General features: G+C 41.6%; 1 protein-coding gene across 4 annotated transcripts in view; it reads left to right on the top strand.

Moving 5' to 3' along the window:
- The window catches only part of PDZRN3 (PDZ domain containing ring finger 3), a 302,603-nt gene that overhangs the window by 245,616 nt on the left and 43,619 nt on the right, over positions 1–13,368 (top strand). For all 4 annotated transcript variants that reach the window (XM_060239561.1, XM_060239560.1, XM_060239559.1 and 1 more), the window contains one exon: positions 8,988–9,241. In XM_060239561.1, the coding sequence (XP_060095544.1) occupies positions 8,988–9,241 (254 nt within the window). The remainder of the gene's footprint in view (positions 1–8,987; positions 9,242–13,368) is intronic.

Here is a 13,368-nt window from a genome sequence, read left to right as displayed (position 1 = left end):
CTAGTAAGGGATTTATAGTACAGACAGTAGCCCTGGGCCCAGTTCATACATTTTGAGAGGAAGGGGAGAATCTTAATGAATTCACTCGTATGATTATACAGTGTAAGATAGGAGTATTCATACTTCCCTACCATACCCAATGATTATCCATCTTTGAACTAGACCTTACTAACTGTTCTCTATGGTAAATGGTTCCCATTTCCTCCCCTACATACATGATTAAAAATATGCATAGTATTTTGGTCCAGTAACATCCAAAAAGTTGTCAACCTCTAGGTGGTGGCTGGAGATCTCCTGGGATTACAGCTGCTTTCCAGGCAATAAATATCAGTTTACCTGGAGAAAATGGCTGCTTCGGAAGGTGGCATCTATGGCATTATATCCCATTAAAGTCCCTCCCCGAACCCCACCCTTCTCAGACTAGGCTTCCCAACCCCCCCGCCCTGGCGGGGGACCCCCTGATTAGCAGCCTCCTCCCCCGCTCTCCAAAAATCCAGAAGCGGGGTGGGGGGTATGGCGTCTGGGAGTGATTCTGTTGCGAGCAGTTGCTTAAGGTGCAGAGCTCAGTTCCTCTGCACGAGAAGAGCCAAGCCAAGTCCAGGAACACCTTAAGAGACCACCAAGATTTTTAGGGTTATAAACAGCTTTCAGGATTCAAAGCCCTCTTCGTCCGATCTTCAGAAGGGAACTTTGGTTGCAGTCACACATACAAAGGTAGGAGGGCCTCCTGGAGCAGGGCGGGGGGGGGTGGTAAGTTAACTGCATACTGCCTAGCAGCTTGTAGGATTGCCGCCCCCCCCCCCGCCCCGTGCTTTCTGGCTCCTCTCTTTCCCTTCCCAATCCCGGCATTTACACAAGAGAACCTGCTGGGATCAATTTGCAGCCGCTTTGCATTCCACAGGCTTCCGTCATCCCACTTCTTCATAATCTTCTTCTTTTTGCACATTTACTTGGAAGCAAATCCCAGTGTTTAAGCTGAGCTTACTCCCTACTAGGCGCAAGAAAGATCGCAGTGCCTCTGTTTCCTGCTGAAGAGAGCTGCCCCAACCTTGTGCACGCTGATTTGGGAGCACTCTTTGAAGTAGGCATGCTGAATTAAGGCTGCTGTTCTAAGCAGTGTTACTGGGTGAACTTGCCTTCTGAGCTTAGGCTTGCCAATCCCCAGGTAGGGACAGGGGATCCCCTGATTTGGAGGCTCTTCCCCCACTTCAGGGTCATCAGAAAGCAGAAGGGGGGGATGTCTGCTGGCCACTCCATTATTCCCTATGAAGATCGATTCCCATAGAATAATGGAGAATTGATCTGTGAGTATCAGGGCTCTGGGGGGGGGCTGTTTTTTGAGATAGAGGCACCAAATTTGTACCATAGCATCCAGTGTCTCTTCCCAAAATACCCTCCAAGTTTCAAAATGATTGGACCAGGGGGTTCAATTCTACAACCCCAAAAGAAGGTGCCCCTATCTTTCATTATTTCCAAAGGAGGGAAGGCATTTAAAAGGTGTGCAGTTCCTTTAAATATGATGGCAAGAACTTCCTTTGGAGTTCAAATATGCTTATCACACCCTTGCTGCTGGCTCCACCCCAATGTCTCCTGGCTCCACCCCCAAAGACCCCAGATATTTCTTGAATTGGACTTGGCAACCCTATCTCAGACTCCAACCCCAAAATCTTCAGGTAACCCTACCCCTTAGCCAGTACATAGTTCAGTTCTATCAGTTACCACCAGAGTTGGAATTCTAGCAGGAGCTGCTTTGCATATTAGGCCAGACACTCCTGATGTAGCCAATCCTCCAAGAGCTTACAAGGCTCTTTTTTGTAAGCTCTTGGAGGATTGACTGCATCAGGGATGTGTGACCTAATATGCAAAGGAGCTCCTGCTAGAATTCCACCCCTGATTACCACTGTTTTACATAGCAGTAGTTAGAAAAACTCACCACTTCTAAGCATTGCAAGACAACATTTTCAAAAGTATACATTAACTTTTGGAGCATGGGCTACTTTAGTGCTTTTCTGCTAACAAATATCCTTTTCTGTGTTACACATGAGTTGTTTTGGTATTCTTTAATTCTGATTGCTTTGCACCTAATGGCTTTGTCTTTAAAAAATAACAACTGAAGATCATTGCTAAACCTCAGGCATTAAAATTTGCACATTTCATTTATTGTAAATAATAAAACTTTGGACATCGTCAGCATTCCTGCTACCAACAGAAATCATTAAATTGGGCTTAATTTTACAGCTGTACAAATTGTAATGTGCTCAATTGGGTGAGTTAATTATGTTTAATTTGACCAGGCCAAAATGTAGCATGCCTTGGTTCACATTTTTGCAGCTGTAGTCAGCTCTGATTGCTTGGCAAAGTGTGCTTTGTGGTAGTATTTTTGAGGGGTTCTGCTTGTTAGATTCCCATGACTGAAACCCATATACAGGAGAGGTCTTAGACTCATAGTGTTGGAAGGGACCTCCAAGGGCATCTATGCAGGAAATTCACAAATACCTCCCCCATGCCCGCACATGCACCCATGGCTCTGCTCCATGCCCAGAAGATGGCAAAAAAAAACCCCTGGTAGATAGCATATCTCTCGGTCAGCACACTTTAGTCTCTACCCCTCTCATTAGGCAAGCCCCAATTACCAGCACACACCTTCTCCTATACTGGGGAGCAGAAGCTCGAATCCTCTCATCCATGCTGAGAACTTTCCTTCAAGCTTCATGTGACAGAATAGTGTGTGTCTCATACAGCTGCCTCAGTCCATGCTCCCCAGCAGTTTAAGAAAAGCAAAAAGTAACACTCACCTCACCAGCAGTTCTGTCCCAGCTCCTTCTTCCAGCCTAGCTGAGTCACTTCAGAGACAGGGTGTTTCACTGGGATTAAGCGATACAAACATATGAAGCTTTCTTATAGTGCCAGGTCATTGGTTTGTACAGTCTGCCTTGTGACTGGACTTTCAGTCTCTGAAAGCTGTAAAATAATACCAGCCATCTTATTATAGTATGTAAACATATATTCTATAGTAGTATTGCCAACCTCCAGGTGGCCCTGGAGACTTCCCACTATTACAACTGATCCCCTGGAGAAAATGGGTGCTTTGGAGGGAGGACTGTATGGCATTGTACCCTGCTGAGCTCCTTCCCCTAACCAAACACCACCCTCCCTAGACTCGACCACTCCCTAATTTCCAGCAATTTCCCAAAATTATTTATTTATTTAATTCAAATTATATCTTGCCGTCCCTGCGAAAGCAGGCAAAAGCAGTAACCCAACTTCTGTAGACTGAAAAAATATGTATCACACATTTATGTAGTAAAACTGTTTTTTCTAATGTATGTTGGCACTCTTGTGATGGATACAATACAAATTCATTTGAAAGCATTACCAAACCACAGTAGCAGTTTGTCATTATGTATTTTCTCAGTCAATGGATACTAATAGTACAAGTGTTGTCATGTAGAGGTCTGCAAAATTTCATGATGTTACAACTGAAACGGCTGGAATTTTCTCAACGCTACCCTTTGTTTCTTTGTCCCATAATTGTGGAACCCAGGAAAAAGTGATGAACGTTCATGGACCAGGGAATGAATAGTTTGCAGTGTATTAATGCAGAGGCCTGGGGGTGGGGGGGAGTGTGATATTTTTATTAATCAATTGAACTGTAGCTGACAGTTGCAAGTGGGCGAGCAGATGACAAATGAGTAGCCAAAACAAAAAAGGACAGAACTGAAGATCTGGAATGTAAATGATGGAACTAATTAACATGGTGGTTAACTTATGTACAGGGAAGAGCTAGGGCCCAAACCTCTCAAGGACCCCTAATCTAGTTGTGCAGGTGTTGGTAATTGCAGGGCCACCCCTAGACTGTTTGGCACCCTAGGCAAGGCTAATTTCTCACACCCTCCCCCCTGCACTAGTAACATCACCAAGTCATGTGGGAGAGCACACAATTTGGCGACCCCCAGACAGGCAGCACCCTAGGCAATCGCCTAGTTTGCCTAATAGCAGGACCAGCCCTGGGTAATTGGCTCCCCATGCTTGCTTGGGGGCAGGCAATGGCAAACCACCTCGGAATGTCTCTTGCCTTAAAAACTCTTTTGGATCATCACAAGTCAACTGTGACTTGACAGCACTTTTCACCACCACCACATGCTTAAAAAAATCTCTGATTACTTCAAGCATTGCCTTTCTATAATCCTCCTTGCAACGTGGTTTTTAGCATCTGCATCCAGTTGCCATAATTGTAATTTGTAATATTTGGCTGTGTACGCTCAGAATGTGTGCTGGTATAAATGCATTCATCTCCACCTAGATAACTGATAGCCATTCAGGATTTGGTCAATGGAGTGTGATAATAAGGATGATTAATCAATCTCTGATTAATAATGCTTGTAACATTTATTGGAGTGAAATCTGGCATGCGCTCTATATTAGACAGGAATATTGCAAGATTCTCTCCTCTCCCTCCCCCTTAATTGATGTTGGCACTGCAATAATGCCAACCCTTTTACAATGATCCCATACATCATTGTGTCCCTTCAAAATGTTCACGTATTAAATAGGGCACTTGAGTAGTAAAATATATTAAGCCTGAAAAACTGATGAATTGCAAGCACCTTAATTAAAACCATTGTATTAAGCCCAGGTTAAGGAGCACCACTGAACTAGGAAAAGGTTTTTGCCCAAAATTGCTTAACACTCTCAGAACCACTCCTGTTGTTCATTTGTTGAGACACAGGTGTGTGCACCCCTGTCTTAAGACACGGTCATCCATCATGTAGGAAGACATACAAGTTTAAAATGTGTTTCTGTCTCACAGTGAACAATCAGCCTAGTTGCTGGGTCTTACCATGATATTCAAAAGCAGATAACTTCCCTTATGTGTAGATGCATTTATCTTAAGACAAAGGTATGAATAGCCGCACTTTCATATCATATGAACATATGAAGCTGCCTTATACTGAATCAGACCCTCGGTCCATCAAAGTCAGTATTGTCTTCTCAGACTGGCAGCGGCTCTCCAGGGTCTCAAGCTGAGGTTTTTCACACCTATTTGCCTGGACCCTTTTTTGGAGATGCCGGGGATTGAACCTGGGACCTTCTGCTTCCCAAGCAGATGCTCTACCACTGAGCCACCATCCCTCCCCAACCATATTATCATATTATAGTTGTTCTAGGAGCTGCCCTGTCCACAGTCACTTTCTGATCTGCTGTGTGGTGTATTCCCCCAAAATAAACTGACAAAAGAATGCATTTTCTCCCTGATTTCACCACCTATGCCTTTGAGTAACTAACAGCTAGGCTTTTGAAGTTTGCACTCCTTCTCTTTGGGCAGTCCCTACTTGCCATGCAGCTTCAAACACATTGTCTGGTTCAATCTAAAGTATGTTCACTTCTCTGTGGGCATTCAGGCCATGTATGGAAGCTTTATGATCAATTTGTGTTGATCGTAAAACAGAAGGAAGCAGGTGTTTCTGCATACCAAGTCATTATTCGATTTTATGTGGCACTTATTGACTTGAGAAGATTCCAAGTTTTTCTTTTAAAATGAGTGATGCTGAAGTACTTGTCCATACAACCATGTGCTACAGATCAGAATTGCTGGTTTTTGTATGCATCCACTCTGACCCATATCTGTTGGCTAACTCAATTGTCATTTTGTCCTGGGGCGAAAAAGTTGAAATAGAAAGCTTTTGCACATATTGTTGTACTGTTATCCTTGCCTTATTTTACCCAGCATTACTGTAAATATTTGGACTGTGACATCTTTGGGACAGGATCGTGTCTCTCTCATTCATGCTGTCTATTTGTTAAATACCTTGTACATAGATGGTATTATAGTCAGTAATTAGATAACTATAATTTCTTCATATAGAACTGTAAATCTGTGGAGCACCAATATATCTAATTCTCAACATAACCCTGACTGTGGATACTTCAATTCAGAAACTGGGTCCATGGATAGATATGATAGATCTTTCCACACACCTGAGAAAAGCCCCAAGTTTTCATAGAGATTAGCACATTGTATCTCTAGAAGACCCAGCAAAATAAATGGCTTACACAGTTAAAAATGACTTGCTCCCACAATTATAGTGGAGGGGCCATAAAATGTCAGACCAACAGCACACCTAAGAGTGGATCAAGGGTATATTTAAAGGGGAAGAAAGTGTGTATTTCATTAGACTTGTCTGCATAGATGTCCATATATAATTACAGAAAGCACTAGGACTTCAATCTTGATGTCTGTTTCTTAATACCAAAAAGAAGGGGCATTCGGTAGCATAAGACATCTCAAAATCTGTGAAATTTTGCATTTAGGACTAACATTTAGCAGTGAGACTGCAGCATCCTGCACCTTTGGGCCATTCTCTGAACCATTAAAGTAAAATAAAACCAGGGATTTTTTTTATTTTTTTTTATTTTTTTAGCAGGAACATACAGGAACACAGTTCTGGCTGACCTGGTGTCAGTGGTGTGGCCTAATATGCAAATGAGTTCCTGTTGGACTTTTTTTTACAAAAAGGCCCTGATGAATATTATTTCAAATAACAATAATAGATGAGAAGGAAAGTAATTAAGATCACTTCTAAGGTCATTTGTTTAAAGTGACTCTAGGAAGCAGATCCAAGTGGGCAGCCATGTTGGTCTGAAGTAGCTGAATAAAGCAGGAGTCAAGTGGCACCTTTGAGACCAACTAAGTTTTATTCAGAACATACGTTTTCGTGTGCTCTGTAAGCACACAAAAGACGAGGGGATCAGGTATTGTGGGCTGAAATACAAGCAGTTTGTTGATTAAGTATGCAGAATGATCACATGGTAAACCAGTGTGGCTTGGCCATTTGGTCTGGATAGCCATAAAAGGTAATAAAGTCCTCTGCCAATTGGTGTTTCTGTAAATCTAGGTGAATCACAAAAGGACGTAGATCCAAGTGGGCAGCCGTGTTGGTCTGAAGTAGTTGAACAAAGCAGGAGTCAAGTTGCATCTTTAAGACCAACCAAGGTTTATTCAGAACGTAAGCTTTCATGTGCTCTCTAAGCACACTTCATCAGACAATACCTGATTCCCTCGTCTGATGAAGTATGCTTAGAGAGCACACGAAAGCTTACATTCTGAATAAAACTTGGTTGGTCTTAAAGGTGCAACTTGACTCCTGCTTTGCACAAAAGGACATGTATTCCTAGGTGTAGTCCATCTAATTTACTTATCAACATCAATCTATACATTATAAACATCATTCTAGTCTGCCATTAGAAAACACACAAGAATGCATAAAATGAAAATGGCTTAAGTATATGTAATGAGATAAATAGCCAATATCCCTTATTTGAGTATGTCAATATAAAACATTATTCTGATACACAATTGTAAAAGAAATACATTGGAATACTGTGGATGCACAGCTATACTCACTGAGAGTCGGTTTAGCATATGTAATGAGATAAAAAAAACCAATATTCCTGTTCAGTCCTGGGGATGTGTTTGTTCCAGGTTTCATAATAATTTGTAATTCAGCAATTTCTCTCTCCATTCTGTTCTTGAAGTTCCTTTGCAGTAAAACAGCTACCTTGAGGTCACCCACTGAATGCTGTGGATGGTTAAAGTATTCTCCCACAGATTTCTCAGTTCTGTAATTCCTAATGTCAGATTTGTGTCCATTTATCCTTTGGCATAGGGTTTGTTCTGTTTGCCCTATGTAGAGAACTGAAGGGCATTGTTGGCATTTAATGGCATATATAATGTTAGAAGATGAACAAGTGAATGAGCCTGAGATGGTGTAGTTAATGTTGTTAGGCCCAGTGATTGTGTTATCTGAGTGCATGTGGCAGCAAAGTTGGCACTTGGGTTTATTGCAAGCTCTGGTACCGGCGTCCATGCTCAGATGAGATGCTGTATTGTTGTTGGTGAGGAGTTGTTTGAGGTTGGGGGGCTGTCTGTGTGCAAGAAAAGGTTTACCCCCCCCCCCCCAGTGCTTTTGAAAGAGAGCTGTCACTGTCCAATAGAGGTTGTAAGTTGTTGATGATACATTGAACTGTTTTAAGTTGAGAATGGTGTGTGACCACTAGTGGTATTCTGTTATTTTCTCTTTGGGGTCTGTCTTGTAACAGGTTTTCTCTGGGTATCATTCTGGCTTTGTTAATCTGTGTTCTGACTTCATCAGGTGGGTACTTTAGTTCCAAAAAGATTTGTTGTAGATCTCTTTGGTGAGAATCTCTGTCAGCAGGATTGGAGTAAATGCGGCTGTAGCGTAGAGGCTGGCTGTATACAATGGATCGTTTGGTATGTTTGGGGTGGTAGTTGGAGGCATGCAGGTATGTTTGTTGGTCAGTAGGTTTCTGGTATAAAGTGGTGTCAATGCATCCATTGTTTATTTTTACAGTGGTTTCCAGAAAATGTATTTCTTGCATAGGCTGGTTCATTGTCAGGTTGATGGTAGGGTGAAAGTCACTGAAAGCCTGGTTCACCTCCAAGGTCGCATGGAGCAAGCTGAAAAGCTTTGTCTACTATTTATTAGGGGTGGCCAATTTTACTTCCTGTATCAAGTTCTTTTTCTGTAGTTGAGAGCCAAAACAAAGCAGCTGTGATAATACAATTTAAAACTATTATTAGCCTTTGATAATGTGCCCGACAGTGCAATACTAGCTTACTGAAATCTTCTAAACTTTTCCCTTTACTTCTACTCTGTCTCTTGACTGATTTCAAGTGGCAGTAAATCTGTAGCCAGTGACAGAAATCAAAGGCCTCTTATCCAACGCCCAGTAAGTATACCTATGAATCATTGCTCCTCAGGAACTCCTCAGTATAAAATGGCTTCCTTTCTTGGTCATTAATGACTACTGCTCGGTTGGAGCAAAGGACTTCTGCCTTAGTCTGATAGCTCAAAAATGTCTCTTTCTTGACAGGACAGTCTTATCTGGGAATCAGTTGTATACAGAGGGAATGCCAGAAAAACAGGACTTATTTTCTTGTTTTCATTTTTTCTCTTTCCCCAAAGGTAAATGGAAAAGACTTATCAAAAGCAACCCATGACCAGGCAGTAGAAGCATTCAAAACAGCTAAAGATCCTATTGTAGTCCAGGTCCTTAGGAGAGCACCACGCACCAAAATCTTCAGTCCCTCTCATGAATGTCTTCTAGTTGATATGGGCACCCAGACGGATATCACCTTTGAACACATCATGGCTCTAACCAAGATGGGCTCACCTACTCCACCAGTTACTGTGCTGGATTCTTATCTCTTACCTGAAGAGTAAGTATGAATTTTATTAAAGCTGTAGACACTTTTTAAACATCATGGTGTATAACAGGAAAGGCAGCAATCACTGGGGCAACATAACACAAATAATGTAGGGCTGCATTTCCAATTTCTATAAAAGACACAGTGATGTTCTCAGAAGATATACCAGATTCTGAAGAGTCCTGAAAATGCAACATGTGTCTACCTAATAAAGAAGACAGGCATAAAAATAGAATCCATCAATCCATCTTTGCCCCCACTTTAATACTCCTCCTTTAGGGGGATTCAGAGTCCTTTAAGAAATTCCTATATTTTATCCTCACAAAAACCTCATGAGGTATGTTAGGCTGAGAGTGAGCGACTGGCCTATGGTCACCCAGTGAGCTTCAGAAATATGCTAGTTCTAAGATCATAAATGATATGCAAAACAACAGCCTACATCCAACAACATTCCAGAACCTTACAGGCACCTTATATGCTTGGTTGAAGACCATCATTTGGAAATTACAAATGAGTCATTTTAGTGTCACTTTTTTGTGATGCAGAACACATTGTGGGAATAGAGAGAAGTTTGTCAAATTCCTGCTTCTGAGTATGAGTAATCTAGTAATATGTAAAAAGCCTTCTGACACATTCAAATGTAGTAAAATTATGTGAAATCTTCAGTCAATGGTGTCTTTTGCCCAGCAGTACCATTAAAGATAATTTAGATTCCTGAAGGTTGCTGTCATAAAAGATGTTCATACATACTAAAACCTCTTCCCTCCTGTGATAGGATACTCTAGAACAGGGGTGGCCAAACTTGCTTCACATAAGAGCCACATAGAATAAACATCGGATGTTTGAGAGCCACAGGACATGAACATCATATGATTAAGAGCCACAAGGAAGGAGGGAGGGAAGGAAGGCAAATAGATAGTGGGGAGTGAGGGAGTGGTAGAAAGAAAGCAACTTTAAATGCATTATCCAAGCTGTTGGCTGACTTGGCTTGGAAAGTGATTTAAAGAAAGAAATGCCTTCTTCAAGCCGGCTGACAGGGTGGTGGGAGCTTTGAGAGCCACACGATATGTGTGAAAGAGCCACATGTGGCTTCTGAGCCTTAGTTTGGCCACCCCTGCAGAAGAACTACATATGTGATTGTCAGGAGAGGTGAATGGTTGCAATCTGAGAAATATTCCTTCCTGATTCACATACAGCAGAGGGTTGAACCATCTCACATGCTGCATTTCAAATGACTTGTGGATTTTCCAAAGCACTTTGTAATGCAAAACAGGGATGATGTTTCCCCTTGCCTTTCCCATACATATGTGTCATCAAGTTGCAACCAAATTATGGTAAATCCAGCAAGGGACTTTCAAGATAAATGATAATCAGAGGTGGTTTGCCATTGCCTTCCTCTGCAGAGTCTTCCTTGGTAGTCTCTCATCAATGTACTGAACCTGCTTAGCTTCCAGGATTTTACAAGATAGGGCAATACCCTCCACCCTTCCCTTTAAAAATATTGATGCATGTATAAATGGGATTGAACCTGTACATCTGTCCTGTACTCAGAAATCATCACATCCACCTGGCTCCCTATGGATTATTTGGATTGGAGCAGTTATCTGGGGTCTGGCATGAGCAATTCAAAGCCCTGATAGAGATGACAGAGACTGAACCTTTTACATCCAAAACATGTGCTCGTTTAAGCTACATGACCTTCCCTAAATGTGGAGTCATAGCTTTTCTGTTTTCACTCATAGTTTGTTTATTTCAGCTTGTGTACTCTGCCTTTCACCATGACTTAAGGTGGCTTTACAAAACCCAGTTTAAAACATACAAAATTCAGTTTTAAAAAAACCTCTGAAAATACCTGCTGCTTACACACTACTAGAATCCCTAGCAAATGAAAGAGCTTTACATTGCTGCTCTCTTTGTCATGGTGAACATAAATTTCACACAGCTAAGAGCAACTGCCTTCTGTTCCAGTGTATTAATCACTTTATTATAACCCTATGGCAATGTTACGTAAATAAGTTGTTCTCGAGGGCTGATATTTCTTCAGAATAGTGTCAAGGAATTTCGAGAATCAATTTTTAATTACTGCTTGCAATGTTCTGAAACTTTTGCACATCCAAATTAAAAATAAATTGCTGCCGTAGCTACACTCAAGCCCACCCATCCTCTTAAAATAAGAAAAGATTCTCTTCAGAGTCTGTGATTATTCCACATGGATATCTGATACTTATTTCTGCACCAAGAAGAACACAGTAGAAATTTGCCAGAAATTTACCCCAAAAAGGGTTTGTTTATGATGAACACATTTTCCCATTTTGTATGGAGAAAGCTGCAATGATATTGTTGATTAGAAAGTGCTCTTGAAGCGAATTGCAGCTTCAGATCTGTATATATTCTGACCATGAATGATGGATTTCTAAAGAGCAGAACTTTTGTCCGTGTTCCTGCTTCAAAAGAGTTTCAGGTGCACTTGGCCTGTGGCACTTTTATCCTACTTGAGTTTCTTTTGCAGTGCTTGACATTGCATTTAAGTTTCTGGCTGTGACCAGAACCTGTGGAAATTCATGGAGACTTACTTCATTTTACCCATTGTGAATGTTCTCTTGAACCATGGCCTGAGGTCTAATGTCTAAGATGATCTAAGAGAAAAAATTTTATCTAACCACTTTCCCCACACTTTTTATAAAGTCTTACTCATTCTGTATCTGATTCTGAACCTGCCCCCCCCCCCCATGTGGGCTGAAAAACCAAGAGAATGTGGCTAGATACAGATATGGATATATTTGAAGCTCCAGGGAGCTCCCCAGGTTTGCAAGAAAATCCCTCAAATGAGAAAAAGTTTGATAATTTGGATGACAGATCCCCTTTTGAGGGAGGTTGGCAGGGGAGGATGAGTAGGAGTTGCTGTCACCACTACATGGCCTAGGCAGATATAAGAGCAGAGCCATGAGTGGGTGGGGAGGTGACAGTGAGAGCTGATATCACCGAATAGGAGAGGATGGAGTCCCTTTTTTTACTGTCACAGGTCCCCCAGCTAGAAACTCCCTAAACAATTCAGCCTTTTCAAATCAGGAAGTTGATCCAGACCTTTTGTTTTGTTTTGGTTTTTTTGTACCTAGCCTAGCTTTGCAACAGGGGTGGCAAAACTTGCTTAACGTAAGATCTACATGTTTGAGAGTCACAAGACGTGAATGAGGAAGGAAGGAAGGAAGGAAGGAAGGAAGGAAGGAAGGAAGGAAGGAAGGAAGGAAGGAAGGAAGGAAGGAAGGAAGGAAGGAAGGAAGGAAGGAAGGAAGGAAGGAAGGAAGGAAAATAGATGGGGAGGGGGAGAGAGGTGGAAAGAAAGCAACTTTAACTTTAAAGTCATTCTCCAAGCCAGCTGATGGGGTAGTGGGAGCTTCGAGAGTCACACAATTTGTGTCAAAGAGCCCCTGAGCTGCAGTCTGGCCACCCCTGCTTTATAATATTCCTATTGTGATGCAGCAATCTTAACCTTCCATAACAAATTTATATAAAGATATTATAATGCCAGCTTTTTAAAAATCTTCTGAACCTTTCCTACAATCCTTCACTGCTCACCCGTGACTCCAGGTGACTTGTCAATAACTTAAATAGCACCAGTCTGTGCATAGCTCCTGAATGATCCCGCTGCTTATATTCATCCATAGACTGTCCATTTATTTTTAATCTCCGCTTTCTGTTTTTGTGGTAGTATAACTGGACCATGTCCTCTTATTCATGACTCCTGCCTTTAATTGGGAGTTTGGTGTAAGGTACTCTGTCAGAAGCTGTTTGTAAATCTAGAGCATGAAACTCTCCAATAATTGCAAAACAGTTGTGAGGTAGAACTTCCCCTTTCACAAGTCATGCTGATTAATCTTCAACAAAACTTGCATCTCTGTGTGTTTAAGAATTACAGTTTTAATAATCCTTTATTCTAGCTTACTAGGACAGAAGGTGGGCTGAATTTTCAAGATGCTCCCTAGTTCTTTTTTGCTTTGAAAAAAAAATCAGTGTTGCATTGGCCACTTTCCATTTTCATAGCAAGAGGGTTGGTTAATTTTAATGATAAATTGTGTATTCCTGTTAGAGCCATTTCATATTTGAGTTCTTTAGAGACTCTCAGGAAAATGCCACGTACC

Source organism: Heteronotia binoei, chromosome 5, assembly GCF_032191835.1.
Source record: "Heteronotia binoei isolate CCM8104 ecotype False Entrance Well chromosome 5, APGP_CSIRO_Hbin_v1, whole genome shotgun sequence".
Taxonomy (NCBI): Eukaryota; Metazoa; Chordata; class Lepidosauria; order Squamata; family Gekkonidae; genus Heteronotia; species Heteronotia binoei.
Note: the sequence above shows the minus strand (reverse complement) of the source record. Positions and strands in the feature narration are given on the sequence as shown.